Genomic DNA, 23,710 nt, shown 5'->3' with positions numbered 1-23,710 from the left:
GAACAGATGTGTGATTCATCTTTTTCTTTTTGGTTTATTTTGATGGTTTATTTCTTCCTCATATGAACTCCGAATTTGATGGTTTATTTTTCTGAATTTTTATAAAATCAGGATCTGTTATTTTGTGGCTTTTATTTATATGTTAATTGCTATATCTTGATTGTTTTTGTATGACATGTTTTATTCCAACCGCATAGAGAATTGAAAATCATGTTTTAGCATAACAATTGCTAATATAACTTGATATGTTTCAATGTTATTGTCAACATAAGGTGGTGTCCAAATTTGAGGTGCATACATGTTCGAACATGTTATGAGGTATTTAAATCTCAATGTGTTGACTTGAATTACAAGAAACTATGTGAGAGATGTATCCGTTATGAACAATGTATAGTTCAAATATCTTAAATTCCAATGAAAATTTTATTTCAGGATTATACATTCATAAAAAGATTCTATGGAGATTTCCAGAATTTTCGAATAAGTTTTAGGTATTATTATCATTATTTTATATTACGATTGCAAGTAGAAGTTTGAATTATCCCTAGCAAACATTAGAAACTTTTATCTTTTTTTAGTATATGAGCTACAATGGATCAAACTTCCTTGAATTATTTTTTTGGGAGTTTTTAAATACTATTTGAGATGCATGTACTTCAAATTGTGATCATTTTCAATAACCACATAGATATTCATTTAAAGTACTGAAAATAGTAAACCAGTTCAAAAGTTTTTGAAACTTTTACAAGATATCTTATATGTAGTCTATTACATATTAAAAATGTATTGGTATATATAAAATAATTATTTTTATATGTTACTTTACAATGGTACAATAAAATAAAAAAGAAAAAAAAAGTTAAACGGAGAATGCATGAAAGAAGGCCCATCTCAGTCCAAATGGCCCAACTATTTCAGTCCGTTCATCGCCGATCCGATGGCTCTAATCAGATTCCATGGATATAAAATCGCGCTCAACACAAACCCTAGCTCCAACATTCCTCGCACCCCCGCCTGCCCGCCTCCTTTCTCCTGCGCTGTTGCAGTCCACACCCCCTCTCTCTCTCTCTCGTCCCTCCCCACCCCCTCAGATCCTCTGGTAGCCTCCTCCTCCCTGGCCTCCTCGTGCCGGCGCCGGCGCCTGCGCCCGCGCCCGCGCGTGAGCCGGCGTCCTCCCGCGCCGGAGTCGCCGCTCGACCGCGGCCTCTCTCCCCACCCCCTCAGATCCCCCAATGCCCCTAATTCTCCTGTGTTCGCTAACCCTAGCGGCGGCGCCTCCACTCCCTCTCAGACCCTCCTCTCTCCCTTCCTTTCCCCCTCCCCACCTCAGATCTACTCGTGGCGAGCGCTGCGCAAGCTCTGCGCGGGCCGGCCGTATGGGCGTGGAGATCGAGCTCTGCGGATAGGGAGATCTCCCTCTCCGGTGGCTCTCTCCCCCCACGTGAGCTCCTTCCTCCTCCGGCACGGCGTGGCCCTCGACGCGCGGCGCGGCCGGTGCGGTGGCCCGGTCTGTGGGCGTGCCGCTCTTGACGCGCGGCGGGGCCTGCGTGTCGGCCGGCCTCCACGGCTTGGTGGCCTGCTCGACGCGCGGCAGGGGGGCCACGGTGCACGCGACTCACCCATGGGGAAGCAGGTTGCGGCCGTCGAGGAGGTGGGAGCCTGCAGCACGTTTTGTGTTGGATGAATGCCATCTTGCTTTTGTGAAAGCATTTGAGGTTAGAATGTTTTGCCCCAAAGAATCTTGTGCATGTTTCTGCAGATAATTTAGATAGGTTTACAGGTTTCTAATGCCAAACTTTATCTGTCAAATATGAAATTAAATAAGCCTTTGAGCAAAGCAGAATTATGTAGGATTTGAATTTTGTTATAACAAAATGATGCACAATGCATATTGATAGAAGATACTACCCTGTGGGTATTCTAATTTGAGTTGACCCTGTCCCTTGAAGCCTCTAACCGTTCCTTTTTGTTTGCGGCTCTGTGCCTATGATGGTCCACCCAGATATGGTAACTAGGACAATTCAACTTACATTAAAATGAGTATGTAAATTGAGCTGCAAGTTCCATCTTTTAAGCTCTGAATGGTATATGGCTATGGCTATTTGCTCCTTGTACAGATTAGTTAACTGATTGCAATATAGCTAATTTGCTATGCTGTACAATGCAAAGAACTCATGTGCAATTTGTTGTATAAATCCTTAATATATGATAAGGAAATTGCTCCTTAATATATAACTTTGCATTGCTACATCTATGAATTGGGGAGCTCCTTGTTTTTATGCAGCTCTATGCTTTCAAGTACAATAGTATGTCAGCAATCATGCAAACAGTATTAACATGATATGCTCGAGCTTGTATTACACATGAAATTGCATACATGTAGTGTTTACAGTTTGCACATATCTTCTAAGTTTAGTATGCAAATGAAATGCAGTCCACATGATTGTTGAACTTGGATCAATTTACTATCGACATCTGATTTCTAAGAGAGGAGAAATGATTTATTGGGCAAGCATGCTTGCATTCTCCAATTAAAGTAAAGAGTCATATTGCAGTTTGCTTGTCACTAAGATTTGCCCAATGTCTTATCCTTTTTGGGCCTCTTTACCTATGTGATATCTTTTAATGTGTAGTCATGAGATATTGTAAATCCATATGTATCATCTATTTATTTGATCTGCTACTGCTAGTGCTCTCTGCAATTTGATATGCTGATCAAGTGCAAGCAATGTGGTCTACAGGTACCAGCAGGGATATATAGGCTAAAGGTCCATATTGCTGGGATCCGTGGCCAGGTTAATATGGAATCTTTAACTCTAATCGAAGTTACTTTGCTTGATTGTTTAGCAGCTCAGTTCGCTTTCAACTAGCTGTCAGTGCCTGCAACTTCTTCTCTTCTTCTCTTGGATACAGGTAATTATTTTGGCATGGTGCAGAAGCCCAGGAAAAAGCCCAGACTCTACTTTTAGGTGAGCAGTAGTTCAACAATTTGATTGCAATGTCTTTGAAATGCCTCTATCAATTTGAGTAGTCTGATTGCTCATTGTTCAATTCAGTGCCACATAATTCCTAGTGCCACACTTAGCTTTTAACACAAAGAAAAGACTACACTGCTACTGGTTTGCAGTCAATTTAATTGTGATGCTCATCCTGTTATGCATGCTTGATTGAACACAGCTCTGATTATTTATAGATGCAGCAGTACCCTGTGTAGCTGGTCTCATTTGGTGCTAGAACATTTGGTTTGCATGTCCTAATTGATTACTTTTTATCACTAGTGTCAATTGTCGAGCGTAGTATTTTAATGAAGTCTACAACATTAATTCCACTATTATAATTGAACCAGTTCGTGCTTCCAACTGTAAGGAAAAGGATGAGGGTCCATGGGTGTTGTCTGCTGCTGGGCGTGTGATCTGATCTTGTTGCCACAGCACGATGCAAAGGTGGGTTTAATTTCTCTGCTTGGCACCAGCATTCTAACAGCTAGAGAGCAAGTTGTAGCATGGCTGATGGGTTCATCTATGATATTTTTATTATAATTTTTACTCTCAGATTTCAGTGTACTTCTCTGATAGCTATGAGTATCAATTTAATAAGCGGAGTGTTATTTGTGGCCTTGTTTTGCTGATACACTCACCTGGGGTTTTCTATTTTTTAGATTCCTTTGATTATTTTCTTTTTCCACAACATTGCAACGCCCGCCTATTGTTCTAGTGCAAGTTTATAGCTAATGCTTTTCTTTTGAGCTGCTATCAGTCCCTTGGTTAATTCAGTCACACTACAATAAGCTTACTTTCTTTGACTTTGTTAATGTTTCATTTTTAGACACTTTTTATATGTGAGAAATGGCTTGCTTCAAGATATTGTTAAGCACTATCTAAGTTTGCTTCAGAAATACTTTTATATTAATTCAGATTGATTCTTGGTTGAGAAAAGTAATGCCTGCATCAGTTGTACTCACCATATGTGCTATATCATGTGCAGATATGCAATTAAAAGCTGAGAAGGATGCAAAACTTGAGCTCGTGCTTGAAACATGGGTTTGCTTGAAGCTATTTTTTTGCAGTATTGTAAGATTTTGTGCTAGATTAACTAGAGTAAACTTATTTCCGGCTGTATCCAAAAACTTCGATGTTGTATATATGTGGTGAGATGTTGGACCAGAGTTTATCTATATATGAGCTGGTTTATATCTTGTCCAGCTGGTTTATATCTTGATTTGGGCTGAAATGATAATTGATTGATTAAAAAATTGAGCTGTATTTTAATGGGCTGGCTATATGCAAATGGGCCCAATGCAAACTGACCCACTAGCTTGTTGCCACATAATTGTCCACGTCAGCATCCATATGGTAGCAATGTCATCAGCACTTTCCACGTCATTGCCATGTCAGCAAAAACATCAATTTACATGTCATCATTGCTATCCACGTCATTGCCAAGTCAACAACCACATCATCCTACATGTCATCAATATATGATGTGGCAATTGAATTTGTGACGAAATTTATACTATTTGTGATGTTTATTTTCGTCATAGAGAACGGGCTTGGGTTGGGCTTCGGGGGCCCGGGGACATTCCATGACGGTTTCAAAACGTCATGGATCAAGCAATCTATGACGAAAATTTAAGGAACGTCACAAGGTGTGATCTGTGATGCTCAATACATGACGTTATTTGAGATCGTCATAGATACTGTTTTATGACGGTTTTTCAGTGATCTGTGACGAAATTCAATCGTCATGGATCAACAGATTTTTTGTAGTGTTTGTTGTTCGCAGCAGGGCTTTGCTAATGTAATGAACCTTGTTCCAGCTTAAGCAGCGTGGCTGCTTAATGTAAAATTACTTCTGTAATGATCTTTTCTGTCAGTGTATGAAACTTCAACTATGAGCTGTGCTTTGGTTGTCTTCGAATCTGAAATCTTGTTGAGCGATGTTTAGTATTGCATACGTTAGAGCTACTCTGGACGGAACTTGTTGAGTTGAGGCGGTTTCAACCGAATCAAGCCATTTTATTTCCCTTGGTGAACCATATCGCGAGGGAAATGATTCATGCCGTGTGTTCATAGTATATATGCACATTCTTTAATTGCATGGAATAGTCTTGATAGCGAAATGGCTAACCAGAGGATGGTTATTTTGCAGATGGGTGATAATCATGACAATGAGAATCACGAAGCACTGCCCCAACCACCACCCTCTTTGGCTCAGGCTATTGCGGCTCTTATCGACGATCGCAATGAGCAGACTGAGTTGATGAGGCAACTGGTGCAAGCCAATGCCGGCAGAGGCCGACAAGCCCCGCCACCACCAGCAGAAACTGACTATGTCGGTTTTCTGGCCACCCAGCCTCCTCTGTTCCACAAGGCAGATGATCCTCTTGAGGCAGATGCCTGGATTCGCACCATTGAGGACAAGTTCGGTATCCTCAATTGCACAGAAAGGGACAAAGCCGCCTTTGCAGCGCAACAGCTAGAGGCCCTGCAAAAATATGGTGGGTTAATCATAAGGCTCTACTTCCCGCTGGTACACATCTCACCTGGGATGAGTTTGTGGCAGCCTTTAAAGCCCACCACATCCCTACGAGCTTGATGAGGAGAAAGATGGCAGAGTTCCTAGCCCTGAAGCAAGGGAACAACACGTGCTCCAATATGCTCAAACCTTCAATCAGCTATCCCAGTATAGTGGTTTCCATGTGGATACGGATGAGAAGAAACATGATTGCTTTAGGAGGGGACTCAGCACAAAGCTTCAGGACAAACTAGCTCTCACTACTTGCAACAACTTTACCGAGCTAGTTAATAAAGCCATTACCCAGGAAGATGCCACGCTGGTGCACAAAGCTGACAAGAAGAGAAAGGCACCTGTTGTATCCTCCAGCAATGCACCCCAGAGGTACAAGCTGGTGCAGATAGGGAATCAGCAGGCTTCAAACCGTCCTCCACAGCAGGGTCGTTGGGTCGCTAGACCACCACAGCAACAGTAGCAGTGGGCACCCCGTTTTCCAACACAGCAGCAGAGGCATTTAGTGCTACAAGCTCCACGCCCCAACAACTACCCCTGTTACAATTGTGGTAAACTGGGGCATTTCACACGTGACTGCCGTATGCCACCTCGGCAGGATTACTACAAGACTCCTGCGCCAGGTCAAGGTTCCAGCCAGAAGGATCAAAAGAAGAAGATTGTGCCTGCCAAGACTGGTCGCGTGAACTACACCACCCTGGAAGACATTCCCGAAGGCACTCAAGTAATGGCGGGTATGTTCTCCATTAACCATTGCCCAGCATTTGTGCTATTTGATTCGGGAGCATCTCACACATTTATCAGTCAAGCATGCGTAACATGGCTCAACTTGCACATTTTTCAAATGAAAAGGCCGTATATCATTCATGCACCAGGCATACACTTAAGTACCAGCCAATTAGTTCGAGATGTGCCCCTTGACTTGAGCGGGAAGATTTTTCGAACCACACCCATTGTCCTTCCAAGTCAGGGGATAGATGTTATTCTTGGGATGAATTGGATGAAGGAACATTGTGCTATCCTCGATACTTCTTCTCGTGTCATCCGGCTTAACTCTCCCACATATGGTTCTATGGATATTCATGTTTCTCAGCATGAAATTCCAACCACTGTCATATACCATCTCGAGGCAAAACCCTTAGAAGAAATTTATGTGGTTTGTGAATACCCCGATGTGTTTCCGAAGGACTTGCCAGGCATGCCCCCCGATCGGGATATTGAATTCGTCATTGAGTTACAACCCGGCACAGCACCCATATCTCGAAGGCCATATAGAATGACTCCGAGTGAGTTAGCTGAATTAAAAGTTCAGTTACAAGAGTTGCAAGATAAAGGTTTTATTTGACCGAGCATCTCACCTTGGGGATGCCCGGCTCTGTTCGTAAAGAAGAAAGACCAAGGGTTAAGGATATGTGTGGATTATCGACCTCTGAATGCAGTCACCATCAAAAATAAATATCCACTTCCCCGTATTGATCTTCTTTTTGATCAATTAGCTGGAGCTAAAGTATTCTCAAAAATAGATCTTCGATCTGTCTATCATCAAATCAAAATCAGACCGGCAGATATACCAAAAACAGCTTTCTCTACTCGTTATGGTCTCTACGAGTATTTGGTGATGTCCTTCGGATTAACCAATGCTCCCGCTTACTTCATGTACCTCATGAATTCAGTATTCATGCTAGAGTTAGATAAGTTCGTCATGGTATTCATTGATGATATCTTGATCTACTCCAAGAATGAGGAAGAACATGCTCATCATCTTCACATAATACTTCAGCGTCTTAGAGAGCACCAACTTTATGCCAAATTCAGCAAGTGTGACTTCTGGCTGAAGGAAGTTTCATTTCTAGGTCATGTCATATCTGCTGAAGGTATTTCCGTTGATCCCAGTAAAGTACAAGATGTACTAGATTGGGAAGCCCCAACTTCTGTTCCTGAAATCCGTAGTTTTCTGGGGTTAGCTGGTTATTATCGTCGGTTCATTCCGGAATTCTCTAAAATTGCAAAACCGATGACTGAACTTCTTAAGAAGGGTATCAAGTTCTATTGGAGTAACCACTGTGAAGAGGCTTTCCAGAAATTGAAAACACTTCTCACATCGGCTCCAATCTTGGCCCAGCCCGACACTACAAAACCTTTCGATGTCTACTGTGATGCATCAGGCACAGGACTCGGCTGTGTTCTAATGCAAGAGAATCGAGTGATTGCTTATGCTTCTCGATCACTCAAGTGGCATGAAGAAAACTATCCCACTCATGATCTTGAATTAGCAGCTGTGGTCCATGCTCTGTAAATCTGGCGACACTATCTTTTAGGTACATTGTGCAACATCTATACTGATCACAAGAGTCTCAAATATATTTTCACTCAAGCTGATTTGAACATGCGTCAAAGGAGATGGCTCGAATTGATTAAAGATTATGAGCTCAAAGTGCATTATCATCCGGGAAAGGCAAATGTAGTTGCCGATGCGCTAAGTTGTAAAGCTCACTGTCATTGCATTTCAGCTATACCATTAAGCGAGTCTCTTTGCTTTGAAATGGAAAAGCTGGATTTAAGCATTGTACCACATGGCACATTGGCTCATCTAGAGCTTACTCCTACTCTTCGTGATCTCATCACCGCGGCACAAAAGCAAGATAAAGGGGTGAAGGAAATTCAGAGAAGACTATCAGAAGGAGACCCTAAAGTGAAATGCTTCCACCAAGATAGTGAGAATGTGTTATGGTTCAAGAACCGATTAGTGGTGCCTAAGAATTTTGAGCTCAGAAAACAAATTCTTGACGAAGCCCATACTTCACGGCTATCAATCCATCCGGGTAGCAACAAGATGTATCAAGATCTTAAACAATAATTTTGGTGGACTCGGATGAAAAGAGAAATTGCCAAGTATCTGTCCGAATGTGACATCTGTCGAAGGGTTAAGGCCAGTCATCTCAGGCTAGCTAGAACTCTTCAACCCTTGAATATTCCTGAATGGAAATGGGAAGACATCAGTATGGATTTCATTGTCAGTTTACCTCGAACTCAAAAGGGTTACGACTCTATTTGGGTCGTGGTTGATAGACTAACCAAGTCGGCACACTTCCAGTTAATACCATCTACCGGGCAAAGAGGTATGCTGGGCTGTACATTAACCGTATCTTATGTTTACACGGTGTACCTAAAACTATCATCTCCGATCGAGGGACCCAGTTCGTTGCTCGTTTTTGGGAGCAATTGCATGCTAGCCTGGGAACCCATCTTATTCGCAGCTCTGCATATCATCCTCAAACCGATGGCCAAACAGAGAGAATAAACCAAATCCTGGAGGATATGCTTCGTGCGTGTGTCTTAGCCTATCCACAGAAATGGGATGAATGCTTGCCATTAGCTGAATTCTCTTATAACAATAGTTATCAAGAAAGCATCAAAATGGCACCATTCGAAGCACTGTACGGTCGCCGATGCCGTACACCTCTCAATTGGTCTGAAAACCGGGGAAAGAACTATCTTTGGGCCCGACATGGTTCAAGAGGCCGAAGAACAAGTCCGTCTTATCCAAGCAAACTTAAAGATCGCACAGTCTCGGCAGAAGAGCTATGCTGATAAAAGGAGTAGTCCACTCGTTTTTGAAGTCGGTGACCACGTCTATCTGAAGGTCTCACCTTGGAAAGGCGTGCAAAGGTTTGGAATAAAAGGGAAGTTAGCTCCCCGCTACATTGGTCCATATCCAATTGTGGAAAGATGCGGTCCTGTGGCTTACCGATTGGATCTTCCAGTGAATCTTTCTGCAATTCATAACATTTTCCATGTATCACAACTCAGAAAGTGCCTTAGAGTTCCGACTGAAGTTGTTGAAATTGACTCGATTCAATTAGAGTCTGATCTCACTTATCCTAAGCATCCTATCAAGATTATTGATCACAAGGATCGAGTTACTCGTCGCATCACCAACCGATTCTATAAAGTTCAATGGAGTAATCACTCCGAAGATGAAGCTACTTGGGAGAAAGAGGAATTTCTGAAATCCAAATATCCGGACTTTTTAAACGCTCATCCAGGTACTTCACCTATTAACCTTCTCGCCTTATACTTTCTATCGTGCGTGAATCTCGGGGCGAGATTCTTTTAAGGGGGGGAGGGCTATAACATCCCTGTGTTAATCGTGCTCGCTAATCACATGTTTAATCGTTAATCATGGCTTAAGTGCGTCATTAGCGTTAACCGAGTTCGCGTGTTAAACATCGTTTTAGCCGTGTTCGACTACGTTTTTCTCCATGATTCGAGCCTCAAATCAACTTTCGCCTAAAACGAAAGTTGTAGATCTTCTTTTCCTCTACAACTTTTATTTTGGACAAATTTCAAGTTGCTATGTGAAATTATGAGTTTTGGATGGTCAAATCGAGTCAAAACTTCAGTCAAAATCGAACACAGTTCTTCTCCTGTGCACCACTATGCTAGCCCCGACACCCATACCGGCGCTATGGCCACCGGCGAGCTCTCCTCGCGTCGAGCATCCCGATGAACCTCGCCTCCGTGCACCGCCCTTATCCTCATGCATGCCCTGGAAGCTTCTCTTCCCTTCCCTTCCCTTCATCCCCTTCCTCGAGCTCGCGCGAGCTGAGCACGAGCAGATCGCCGTCGCTCGCCCCTCCGGCCGTTCCTCGCCGCCCCGCTCGAATCCTTCACGCCCCGAGCTCCCTAGCTTCGCCCCACACCTATTCCGCCCCTCCACGAGCTCGATTGAGCCCAAACCCGGCCGGATCGAGCTCCAGACCGCCGGCCGCCATTGACGTTCTCCACCGAAGCTCCGCCCTTCCATCGACGAACAACCTCTGGCCCTTCTCCGCTCGATTGGACAACGTGGTGAGCTTCCCCGTGGTCCACTCTACCTCCCCGGCCCTTTCCCCGTTCGATTCCCGCGCCGCCGCTGCTGGGAATGTGCCGCGCCGTCGCGCGCACGCCGCGGGCCGCCACTGCGCGGGGCCCCGAGCTGCAGCCGAGCGCCCCCACCCCTCGGCTTGCCCTGACCGCGGCCTGCCCGCCCCGCCGCCGGCCGGCCTCGCCGCCGGCGGGGGACGCGGCGCCGCGCACCCCTGCCCTGTGTGCGCCCCTGTGCCATGCCCCGCGCGCGCCTCTGCTCCCCGGCGCCTTGGCCTTGCTCCGGCCAAGCCGCGCCGCCGGCCGGCCACCGCCGCCGGCCGGGGGGGGGGGGGGTGGAGGGCAGCGCCGCGCCGCGGCGAGCCCGCCTGGCCGCGCGCCGGCCATGACTAACGGAGCAGAGCAGGGGAGCTAGGCTGCGCTCCTCCCACTGACGGGTGGGGCCCAGTCGTCAGCCCCCTCTTTTAGGTTTTATTTTCCATTTTCAATTATTTATTTTCGGCTGAAAAATTTGAAAATTTGTAGAAAAATGTAGAAAAATGTGAAAAATGCAAACTAAATTTTGTTGGGTTTATAAAGTTAAGATCTTCAGAGGAAAAATACTCAAGCATCTTAAATGTCACTTTTGCCCCTACTAAAAATTTGGTTTGTGCTTAAGCTAGTTTATTTTATATCGGTTGTTCTGTTTGTCTAAAAATCATGAAATTTATGCAGTGGCCTAATCTTTGTATGTGTAATCCACTGTAAAAAATTCAGGTGCTGGTGCTATGCACTTTTGTGTAAATCTAATTGTGTTTAGTTTAAATTGCTAGGGTTAAAATAAATGCTTTCTATCATCAATAAATGTTGAAAAAAAATTATGACTTGCTTTATCGCTATCATGTTAAGCTGGTAATTGTTGTTGCTAGGTTATATATGCAAGTTAGGTTTTTGCTTTTAAATTGCCCTAGCTATGCTTTTTTCTTTTATAATTGTGGTTAATTGATTATTTTTCATGCTTCTGTAATCTCAACCAAACAAGCTCCTGTCTTAACCCATGCTACTCTAGGGTTGTGTTAATCCTTCGAAGCAAGTTTAGTAGCTGTTGTTTTAAAGGAAACACTTCAGGCTAAAAGGCATTAGAACCAAAGACTGCACATCAACCATTTCTGTCGTAACCATAGTTGTGAGGTTACTCCGTAAATGCTTTTAGAGTTTGGTCCGTGTCTCTCATTGTGTGTTGCATTACATTGCATCTTTTCATGAGTCTCATGCATGGCATATTTTATTCGTGTAGACACTGAAACCGAAGTCGCCTACGAGCTGGTTGCCGAGCCGATCCAGGAGCCGCAAGCGGGAGAGCAGCAGGAGGGCGCAGTCGAACCCACTTCCGAAGAGGTCGCTAACCCCGCTGATCTGCAAGGCAAGCTCCGGAGCATAACCTTTGATTTTAGTATTCCATGTTTATCTATGTAATTGTGCATTTACGTCTATAGGAATTGTATGAAACCCTAGTTTGTATATTTCTATAGGTACCTGTGAGTTTCTACTAGCTTGTGGGTGGCGTTAGAAATGCTTTGCTAAGTAGGAATGCGATAGCAGTCGAGTGATATCCGGTCACTCGTGAGAGATAGGGCTATGCTACTTGTTAAAGTTCTCGAGTATAAACCCGGAAAGAAAGAAAAGTGGAGACCGGACGGAGACAAGTTGAAGTAAGGATTTGGTATGAATAGAAAGTAAGTCTCCGTTTGTGTCGGTTGAGGACCGTACCATTGTTGGCACATTGATCGAGGCTTGAACAGTACTGACCACATGCCAGGAGTAGGAGGTAGTCGAAACCGGTAAGCTAATTACCTGAATTGCAACAATACTTTGAATCACGACCTGCTATTCTGGGAGTGGGATGATGGCGGGTGTTGGAATGTATGTCGCCTCCGGGTTCTCCGGGAGTTCGCCGTGAGGGTCCTTCACCTGAGTTTTGGCAGGCGTGATTCAGACGTCGGGGTGACGAAGGGAACAGTTGACGTGTGTGGCCCGACGGGGTTTTCACGTGTCGAGTGAGTTAGGTCCACCTTGCAAGGTTAAATCGGATCGATTCGCTGTCTCTCTCGGATAAGAGAACCTTGATCTCTCTGTCACATCGTAGTAAAGGATGGAAGTGAGAATGAAATGAAACAGTTGATTGAGTTTACTGAAGGATAACCTGATCCACCATGTGTGCTCTAGTTACTTAGGCGAATTTAGCTAATACTTGATATACTAAATGGAGCTAAAATATTGAAAGTAAGGATTCACTGCTAGCAGCCTTTCAGCAAAAGAACTCCAGAACCAAAAAGCTTGCATGTCTAGTTAATGGGCTAAGTATACACATAGTCGGGTAAGCCTTGCTGAGTATTAGTATACTCAGGGTTGTTGTTGTAACCCTCCTGAGCAGGTTGTGTCCCCGCTGACTTCGAGTAGGTCTGTGCGTCCTGGATTGGACAACCGCTTCCTCCTGGGTGACCGTCGAGTGGGCCCCGTCTTCCCCGTGATGATCGGGCAGGTTGGCATCACATCGGTGGGCAGGATGTGGAGCTCACATTGTATCGTCGTCGTGGTTACCGTATTGTATTTCGAACTCGGTTTTTTTTAACTTCCACTGTGTATTTGAAATCTGTCGTTTGTATTCAAACATTTTATGTAAAACTCGTATTGTAAATTAATTTAAGGTTTTTTGTATACTTGTATCACGTGTGCTCGTCTTCGTATGAGTCTACTAGTGCAATTATGATCCTGGAGTACAGTAGTTTAATCGGAATTTACCCGACAGCCTGTCAAATTATACCGTTTTAAGTGCACAATAATTTGATTAAGTATTAAAATGATGGTTAGTACATTTAAACCGATCTAATTTAGACGGTGCTGCTACACCCACCAATATGCATCCGTAACAGGTAGTATGCGGAAGAAGCTAATTGGCCTAAAGAAAATTATTTTGCCTCGCCCACCCACGTACATAGGCGGTTAGCAGCAATGATGCTCCTCCATCTCTTTTTCCGTGCATCAAACGTGCAGCTCTTGCTCCATTCTCTTCCTTTAGTTTTCCTTTCTTTTCTTTCCCTTTATCTGTTCACTTAATTTTCCTTTCGTATCCACCTCATTCTTTGTTTTTTCTTTATTTATTACTTTTCCTCTTCTTCCCTTATTTTTTATTTAGTTTTCTTTGATTGAGTCCACAGATAGATTTCTTTCTCCTTCCTTTTTCTTTTCATTTGAACCTCGTAACTTTTGTCACCTTTTTCTATATTTATTTTGTATTCTTATTTTGTCCTTTTTCATGACAATAAAGATATTTTTAATTGTCCTAGTATATTTTGTTTTCTTCTAATTTCAATCTTTATTTTCACTTATATAATTTTTTCTATATCAATACATATATAAATAGAGTATGAGTATATTTTATTTATTCCATAACATTATTCTATTTTTGTCTTAATTTTTTTCTTATTTGGAATAGTTTTTTCAGACTGTTTTTTTTTTATTTAATTTCTTTGTGTGTGAATACGTTTTGTCCAGTCTCATAGAATAATTATACATCACACACCTGATTTTAAAACTTTTATAACCGGAAGCATATGTTGTGTGCGTGTGTCATGGTGAAAAGAGATGACTAATTTATTTTCCATGCTGACTCATTTTGGTACGCATATATGTTTATAATTCTTCATGTAAAATTATTTATTTGCGTGTAACTAGTTTGTTCATAATACTAAATTATTTGTTCGCTTTGTAGACTAAATTATTTGGTGATGTTGATTCACTTGTTCGGGATATTCAATTTTCATTATTTATCCTACAGTCAAATGTTCGTGAAGTTTAATATTTTGTTCATAGTACATTATTATTTGTACGCTATGTTTGATTTTTTTCGAAGAAATAATCATTTGTTGGTGTTGTTAAAATATTTGTTTCCAGTATCTGGAACTAATTATTTAGAATTAAAAATATATTTTTAAAAATATTGCGCAAATATAGGCAAATGTGGTCTTGTTTTGAGGATCTTATCGTAATAAAAATAATGGTGCAATCTAAATTTATTTTGGATGCTTGGTTTGATGTTTATAGCTTTTTTAAGTTTTGAATATCCATGCATGTGGATGATGTCATCACAGCTCTCTCTTGTTTAGCTGGTAACATGCATATACGCTAATGTTATTGGGCTGATTTAGCTTGCAACATGCATGTAGATGCGCGTCATTGGGCTAACGGCCCATCTAATAATTTGCTAATTTATCATCATCTTCAGGCGACGCTTCTTGCTATTATATCGCCTCTGGTGACGCATAGCCACACCTCCCCTTGGTCGCCCTCCCGCGGGAGCACCATTGCGCGTCGTCGTCCCGCACATTAGTCCTGGTCGCTGTTGGGCCCGGGACCGATGAAAGTTTTAATCCGGGTCCAACTAGGGGGCAGCGGGGACCTCTCTGATGCTCTAACTGTCAAAAAGATTTCCAGAGGCCCAAATCATACCCAAGAAAGGGACCTCTGACTAGCTCACTTAAGTTGGACTGGGTCACGTCACTCAATTCACCACTATCTGTCCATCTCTGCATTCTGACCTTAGTTTATGATAACTATCTCTTTTGTATTTTTTTTGTAATGTATTCATACACAAGTATGTTTTCGTCTGCTTGAACAAATTACTTCAGTTAGGGCATGATAAAAAAATCACTTAGAATTGATAAAAAGAACCAAGATACAACACATAATAAAAGGTGGATGAAAAGCAACAACAAAATCACTTGGATCTCTCCACCTCTTCACCATTCCACTAGAACACAACACAAATCATGACACAGTTACATCCACAGAACAAGTGAATGGAAACATGGTATATAATTATGAGATATTTAAAAATTCCGTTCATCTTGCGTTCATTACTTGCGATGTGCTGGTGTCTTGGTCCTCCTATGTTCCGAATCCGTGGTCCGTCGACGTTCAGGAGTCTTGGACCTCCTATGTTCAGAATCTGTGGTCCATCGATGTTCAGGGGTCTTGGTCCTCAAGTGTTCAGGTATCCTGTTCCTACTCCGTCGGTGTTCAAGTGTCTTGGACCTCTGGTGTTTTGGTGTCCTGTTCCTGCTCCGTCGCTGTTTGGGTGTCTTGGACCTTCGGTGTTCAGGTGTCCTATTCCTGCTCCGTCGACGTTCAGGCGTCTTGGACCTCTTATGTTCAGAATCCATGGTCCGTCGACGTTCAGGTGTCTTGGACCTCCTATGTTCAGAATCCGTGGTCCGTCGATGCTCAGGTGTCTTGGACCTCTGATGTTCAAGTGTCATGCTCCTGCTCCGTCGATGTTCAGCTGTGTTGGACCTCCGGCGTTCAGGTTTCCTATTCTTGCTCCGTCGACGTTCAGGCGTCTTGGACCTCTTATGTTTACAATCCATGGTCTGTCGACGTTGAGGTGTCTTGGACCTCCTATGTTCAGAATCCGTGGTACATCGATGCTCAGGTGTCTTGGACCTCCGATGTTCAAGTGTCATGCTCCTACTCCGTCGGTGTTTAGGTGTGTTGGACCTCCGGCGTTCAGGTGTCCTGTTCCTGCTCCGTCGTTGTTTAGGTGTCCTGTTCCTGCTTCGTCGACGTTCAGACGTCTTGGACCTCCGATGTTCAAGTGTCATGCTCCTGCTCCGTCGGTGTTTATGTGTGTTGGACCTCCGGCGTTCAGGTGTCCTGTTCCTGCTCCGTCGACGTTCTGGCGTCTTGGACCTCCTATATTCGGAATCCATGGTCCGTCGATGTTCAGGTGTCTTGGACCTCCGATGTTCATGCATCTTGCCAGGCTTCTCGTGTGCTGGCGTCTCATGCCTCCGATGCTAAACATACACGAGACGATGGAGCAAAAACACAGCAAGAAGAAGAACATTATATACGAGTACTTTATTAGGCACTATAATTTATAAACCACTGGAATCACCATTATTTGCCTCCTTTCAATCGAAGTGAAGGGTGAAAGATAATCGATGCCATGTTACTTTTAATACTTCTTGTCATATGGCAGGTGCAGGTGATTAAGGAATGGTACCTGAAACTGCCGTTGGCCATCGTGATGAGCATCAAGCACCATGTGGGCGTTGATGGCGAAGGTCGCCATGGACAGTTTCCGCAGGATGTTCTGTTCGACCTCGCGCAGCTGGTTGGACAGGTCCTTCGCCTTGAGGACGCGCTGCACGAAGCTCTGGTTCACCTGGCAGGCCCTGACAAGCTCGAGGGCATGCCTGAGCGTCTTCTTCAGGTGACCCAGGGCACGGCTCACCGCGGTGTCCGTGTCCATCATCCCCTTCTTCTGCAAATCCAGCAGGCTGTCCTTGGCTATGCTCACCTGAATTCGGATGTCCTCGCACTGGTCAATGTTCCTTTGAGCAGTGCCGACCGCGTTGCTGATCGCTAGTGCGATCCTCACAATCGTCTGCACGCTGGCTACCGGATCCGCCATCCCTCCGATCCGCCCCTGACCTGATGAACAATGCAATCTAACAAGAACGCATCAGAACTGAATACACACGCAGCCGATCAGCTCAAATGGATATCGGTCTAGAAATTTTCTCCTCACCTCTAGCTTACTTGCTGGTAGTGTTTTCCTTTAATTCTTCTGGGGATCGGAGCAACTGTATCATCGGCTCTGCTCTGGAGATTACCTACTCTGGCAAGTGGCAACTAGCATACAATGCATAGAGCATGATGTCTACTCGTCTTCGCAAGGAAGCACATGGAGACGAAGCACATGTTACTCACTTGATTAGTTTGCTGCATTATTATGCGTATCTCCCGGCCCGGTGCCTCCACACCATCTAAGGCCCTGTTAGCGCAAATTTTTTTTACGTTGGAATCTTACTAATTTGAAGTACTAAATGAAGTCTATTTACAAAAAATTTTGCACAGATGAGTTGTAAATCGCGAGACGAATCTAATGATGCTAATTAATCCATAATTAGTTGATGGTTACTGTAGCATCACTGTTGCAAATCATAGATTAAGTAGGCTCATTAGATTCGTCTCGCGATTTACAGCCCATCTATGCAAAAAGTTTTGTAAATAGACTTCATTTAGTACTCCATACATGTGTCAAAATATTCGATATGGCGGGTTTTTTTTTGTGTTTAAAAAGTTTATGGGGTGGGACTAAACAAGGCCTAAGACACCGCATTAGCAAAGGCATACCAGCAGGCCTGCAAATTTCGTACTATATAATATAAGCGGAGTGCAAATAAAGCCTCGTACCTTCCTTCCAAAAGGTCAAGGATCGCCCATACTCTGCCCACTCCGGGACTTGTGTTGTCCAGTGAAACAAATAGGACAATGTACAACGTGACAAGTCCAGTTTGGAACGATATGCATGTTTATCATCAATCTGCTCAAGGGTGGGCACATGCTACTTTCATTGATTGAGTACTTTCGTTAACAAGTGGTATTAATATTATCAGTACTAACAAAGTGAACATTGATATGGCCACCAATTTAAACAACCACGCGTTGCATGTCTGGGCGGGTGTGCATGTGTCGCCAGGTGCACCGGATGTTTTCCGTAAAAAGAAGACCTTTTCGCTTTCGAATATGAACCCATTCACATGTAAACTCGTTTAGATGCCCAGTATAAAGTTTTTGAAAGAGAATTTTTTTCATATTCGAAGTATTAAATATAGACTAATCACAAACCAATTACAGAATTCGTCTGTAAACTACGAGACAAATCTAATTAATCTAATTAATCTATTATTAGTATATGTTTATGAAGAACTGGACAGGCAACCAGAGTGGGGCTGAATACGAGTCTTTAAAAATTCTCTAAGAGAACAAGGTTTATGTCCCGAATTCAACCCGACACACCTCTCATCTAACCACTAAGATGATGCAAGTCAACTTGTGACGAGCTCATCCTAGGGACGGTTAGGAGAAACTCGACTCAAAATGGAAGCACGCGAAAAGAGTTTTTCCAAGGCACAACACAAAGCGGAAGCAAGGATTAATCGGAATGCCGAAAGCACGACACAAAACGGAAGCCGATGCAAAGCAATTCACTTGAGCATAGTTAACACCAAAATTTCACTTGACCAAGCATGCAATGATTTAATAAAGATTAGCACAGCTCAAACCAAGCGGAAGCAAAGCTTATCGAAAAAGCCAATCAGGAGACTCACCAAAAAGATTAGAACTAATCACCTCAAAAGAGTTCTCTTACAGCCTGTTTGGATGTCAGTATTGGAGCTCGGAATTGAGAATTGGAATCGGATACCACGAATACCGATGTTTGGATGTCCGTGGAATTGAGAGTTGGTGTTGAGAAGCCAATACCATGGAATATCAACCCACAACTAATCAACTCAAAAGAGTTCTCTTAGCTAAGCATGCAAAGACTACCAATTAAATCTAATTAACACAAGCTAATTTACAAGTCTAAGCAGGTGAGCAAGAAAGTAAATTAGCAAGAACAAATGCTAATAAGCTTAGTCTAAACAAAAGCTTGCATGAAAGAGCAAAAGACAAGCAAAAATGCTCACCAGGCTTTCTTTCCTTGCTGGCCTGCTCAACCTGGGTGCTGCGTGCGCACTGCCTGACGGGGGGGTCCTATATCCCTTCCGGAAGATGGTTAAGAGTTATATCTTCAAAGCCCATTAAGCCCACAAAATGCTCCTGCAGCCCACCATGTGCGCGCTCAGTTCCCATTCCGTTCGATTCAGCTATAATAATTCGAATTTAGGTGCCCAGCACGCTTGACTTTTTTGGTGCGCTTGATTTTTTTTTTGACGTGCTTGACTTTTTTTTTCATGCACGCTGATTGGAAACAACAAAACGTAATAGATACAAAGCAAGCTTAAGAATTTTTTGCGGGGACACGTGGTTAGAAGGGGGAAAGTATCGGGTGGGGACTTGAGAAGAAGACGTAACTTCAAATCTTAATTTCAAAGTTTACAAATATGAGAAGGAAACGTAACTTAATCTTACTTTCAAAGTTTACAAACTTTAAATATGCATTGTAGAACTTAGGCGGAGTACTGCAGTAGACCTGTTCGAATTGTAATCCTCTTAATCCAAAGATGTTCTGATGTAACAATAATAGTCCCTTGTTAGGAAAAAACCACATTATATATGATACATAATATAAAAATAATGTTAAAAAATGTTGGAACATGTTTAAAAAATGTTGATTTAGCAATAAAGAATTGTTGGTATACTTTTGAAAGTTGTTGAACCTGTTGTTAAGTACAAATGAATATTTGGCATTTAAGACTTTGTTGAAATGTTGTTAAGTACAAATGAAAATTATTGAATTGTTGCACGTGAAATGTTGAAATGTTACAGGAGAAATGTTGAAATGTTGCAAGGAAAATGTTACGCTGACTCTTGTAGGTATAATCTTGTTGTAGTCTAGTTTAAACTCTAGATAGATATCCTGGCCGGACTCTAATCAACTTATATATATATATATATATATATATATATATATATATATATATATATATATATATATATATATATATATATGTATCATCGGTGTCATTGTTATACACCAAGTATAAACACGTATCCGTCGTGATCTTCTACGGAAGGCCGACGTTCTCCACAACTTCCGCACCTCTGATATTACATGGTAATCAGAACCTCCAAGAACTGTAACACCCAGAAACAGCGGACGGTCCGCAAGGGGGCGGCGGACGGTCCGCCCGAGGTGATGCCCAGATATTTACCTCCTTGTGGGACCCGCTTGTCATATCTTCCCCCTTCCTCTACTCACTCCGTCCCGAAACGAGCGGAGCTCGACCGCTCGCCTCGACGTCGCCCCCTCCCCTCGATCTCCCTCCTTCGGCCATCCTACCTCAATTCCTTGCGTGAGTACCTTCCCTAGCCCCTCCTGCACCTTCTCTGACGCCTAGCCCCACTCCTCCCCGGCCGGAATCGTCTCCACCACCGCCGGTCACCATGGGAGGCGCTTGAAGCTTGCTCCACCGTCGATCCATCTCTCCGGTCGTCCTCCGCTCGAACCGACCGCGGGAATGAATTCGTGGTGAGTTCCTTGTGCTTTCCGGTCTTTTACTCTTTCTGTGGTGTGTCGCCGGTGCCGGTGAACGGCCGCCGCCATCGCCGCCGCACTTGCTGCCGTTTGGGGCGCGGGTCAGAAGTTAGGTATCGCGGACGGTCCGCCTGGGAGGTGCGGACAGTCCGCCGTTAAAAATTGAAAGTTGTCCAGAGACGATGTCTCTGGTGGGGTTCGCAGGAATTGAACTGCGGACGGTCCGCCACTTGGGCGCGGACAGTCCGCAGTAGAGTTTAGAAATTGTTCTAGAGGCGTTGTTGTCTCTGGTGGGTTGGCGTAGGTGTACTGCGGACGGTCCGCTAAGGGTGAGCGGACAGTCCTCCATATAGATTGAAGTTTTGTCCAGAGAGGTACTTGGTTCTGGTGGGTCGGTAGAATAGTACGGCGGACGGTCCGCCAGTGGGGAGCGGACGGTCCGCAGGGCATTTTAGTTAAAGTAAATTAGTTACATTGTTGAGCTGCACTCATTTATTTCATTTGCATACGTGTAGCATCCGCAGCTGAGGGCGCCGTATTTGTGGTGATTGCGGCACCGCAGGAGCAGCCGACGCAAGCCCAGGAGGAGAGGTGTGAGCACCCGGCCCAAGGCCCGTCTGACCCCAGCTCTGTGCAGCAGCCCGAAGGCAAACCCCGGAGCACAACCTATTAATTTAAACTATGACATCTATATATATATCTATTACTTGTGCATTATGTATAGATATTGGTTGAAACCCTAGTTGCATGATCTCTAGGTTTCCTTGAGTTTATACTAGTATGATAGGACGATAGTAATGCTAAGCTTAAGAGTTTGCGGTAGAAGTCGAGTGACTCCTTGTCACTCGCGAGAGATAGTAGATATAGAAGTCGAGTAATTTTCAGTTACTCGCGAGACATAGGTTATGTCTACATATGTTACAGTACTTGAGTATTGAAATGGATATGGAGATGGGAGACCGGACGGGGATGATGTATAGGTATGGCCGCAGGACAGGGTTCCTGGGTGCCTTAGCCCCGTCTGTGTTGATTAAGGACCGGTCGTTGTCGGCAGAGCTGATCGGGGATTGAATTGTACTAACCGCATGCCGGGAGTAGGAGGTAGTCGAAACCGGTAAGCCGAGTACTGCCTTGCTTCGAAAGTACAGAACTTCTACCCACCCCTTAGGGCGAGTCGAGTGGCCGCGGAGAATCGAGATGCATATGTTTACTTTTGGTGGTCTCTCGTAGGGCTCGGCTGACTATATGCAGGTGGGGCGGTTCTATAGTTCGAGGCAGGGAGGGGAATGGTTGGCATGTATAGTCCGACGGGGCAAATGCGTGCCGTGTTGGTTAGGTCCACCTTACAAGGTTAAATCGGATCGATTCGCCGTGTCTCGCGGTCATGAGGGCCTTGATCTCTTTGCTACATCGTAGCAAAATGTTAGAATGTGAGTTATGTATATTTATATAAAATATTGAGTACATTGAATAAATTTTTGATTGCACCACCATGATTGCTATAGTGAGTCTATGCAAATATTAGATGAGAGTTCATTTATATAGAACCTAGAGCTAAAATAATGAAAGTAAGGAAACTACTTTAGTCGCTCTTTATGCAAAAATAACCACCAGCCAAAAGCCTTGCATGTCTAGTTATGTGGGCTAAGTTATACCCACTGGTCGGGTAAGTCTTACTGAGTATTAGTATACTCAGGGTTTGTTGCCACAATTATTTCAGGGCATGCAGACGTAGACTTCTGTCCCTGCTGCGCCAAGTTCATCCGCCGGGATGCTGAGGGATGGGAGGTTGTGGAGCCAGACGTTTAGTTAGGGATCTCCCTAGGGCACACTTTTGTTAGATGTAGGCCATCTTTCCTCTAGTTGAACCCGTATTTTAGTAATGCAACGTTTGTAAATTATGTATTTATTCAAACTTGGTTTGTAAAACTTAAGGTGAAGTCTTATGTATGTTTGATGTATTTTCAAATTTGTGTCGTGCTTGTACCATCTGCGCCCACCTTCGCATGGGACTATCGGTGATGTTTCGATCGGGACGTGGGTTGAGAAAGGATCGCCAAATTAAGCTGTTAAACTAATGAGTCCGATGTGTTCAAATGACGGCCATTACGCTTAATTAGAGTTTTAATTTGACGGTTCTGTCACAAGAGCTAGATTGTCTCTACATCAACAATGGCATCTAGTTCGTCCAGCACCACCAATCCTTTTCTCAGCGGCCAAATCTCCGAGAAGCTCAACAAGCAGAATCATGCGCTCTGGGCAGCGCAGGTTCTTCCCACCATACGTGGTGCAAGGTTTGAAGGATACATCACCGGCAAGGTTGGTCCACCAGAAGCTGAAGTTGATGAGAAGCAAGGAGACAAGATGGTCAAGGTTACAAACCCGGCCTATGAAGAGTGGTACGCTAAGGATCAACAGGTCCTGGCGTTCCTGTTTTCTTCCCTATCAAGGGAAGTGCTGTCGCAAGTTGCCACTGCAAAAACGGCAGCTCAAGCATGGGCGGCTATTGAAGAGATGTTTGCCTCCCACACCCGTGCGCGCACAGTCAATGTGCATTTGGCGCTGGCCACAACAAAGAAGGATGCTATGTCCGTAGCTCAGTACTTTGGTAAGATGAAAGCTTATGGAGATGAGATGGCTGCTGCCGGTAAATCTTTAGATGATGAGGAGATGGTGTCCTATATTCTTAATGGTCTAGATCCTGAATTCAATCCCCTAGTTTCTGCTATTGTAACTAGGGTAGAACCCATCTCAATGTCTGAATTGTACTCCCAGCTTTTAAGCTTTGAAACTAGGATAGAGCTACAACAAGGTGGAAGTTCCTCGTCTGCTAATTCTGCAGGGAAGAGTGGCCGTGGTGGTGGATCATCACGACCAGAGGCGGAGCTCCCCATACGGCACACTGGGGCAGCTGCCCTGGCGGAGCAAAGACTCTGCACCCATCCTCCTCCCATGGCGTTTAGGCGGCCAGAGTAGTGACCTGAAGATTGGAGCGGCTGACAGCAACACAGCATGTTGGCTGAAGGAGGAAGAAGATGTTTGTAATGGGCCGGTGACAAGGTCCAAGCAGATGGCCTAATTTAAATTTTTGGCCCAGCCTGCAATTGAAGTCCCTTGATTGTCTGCTTCCAAATTCCATGCCGCATGCTATCTCTGCGCGAGGAGACTTGCTTCGGCAAGCACTAGAGGCAAGCACCGCGCTCGTATGCCCGGCGCGGCGACGTCTGCTACCTTGATGCCGATCTAGACCTAGTGGCTGGTGCGGCTGCCTCTGCCGCTGGCCAGCTACCA

The 23,710-nt window shown here is 44.1% G+C and overlaps 1 protein-coding gene and 1 non-coding gene across 3 annotated transcripts; one reads left to right on the top strand and one right to left on the bottom strand.

Moving 5' to 3' along the window:
• Nucleotides 1-15,059: 15,059 nt before the first annotated feature.
• On the bottom strand, nucleotides 15,060-17,164 carry LOC120686467 (serine/arginine repetitive matrix protein 2-like). Of its 2 annotated transcripts, none has more exons than XM_039968690.1 (3): nucleotides 16,964-17,164; nucleotides 16,436-16,866; nucleotides 15,060-16,226 (listed from the first exon to the last, which is right to left on the bottom strand). In XM_039968690.1, exons 2-3 carry the CDS (start codon nucleotides 16,844-16,846, stop codon nucleotides 15,288-15,290), a joined length of 1,350 nt encoding a protein of 449 aa, XP_039824624.1. In that variant the 5' UTR covers nucleotides 16,847-16,866; nucleotides 16,964-17,164; the 3' UTR covers nucleotides 15,060-15,287. The 2 variants fall into 2 exon arrangements, with proteins under 2 accessions (XP_039824624.1, XP_039824623.1); XM_039968689.1 differs by having other exon boundaries at nucleotides 16,436-16,883; nucleotides 16,964-17,163.
• A 5,907-nt stretch (nucleotides 17,165-23,071) lies between these two features.
• LOC120687098 lies at nucleotides 23,072-23,210 on the top strand. The gene has a single exon (XR_005680596.1). It is a non-coding gene; the product is annotated as a small nucleolar RNA Z247 (small nucleolar RNA).
• The last annotated feature ends 500 nt before the right edge of the window (nucleotides 23,211-23,710 follow it).

This window comes from Panicum virgatum, chromosome 8N, assembly GCF_016808335.1.
Source record: "Panicum virgatum strain AP13 chromosome 8N, P.virgatum_v5, whole genome shotgun sequence".
Taxonomy (NCBI): Eukaryota; Viridiplantae; Streptophyta; class Magnoliopsida; order Poales; family Poaceae; genus Panicum; species Panicum virgatum.
This window is presented reverse-complemented; position numbering and strand designations above follow the sequence as displayed.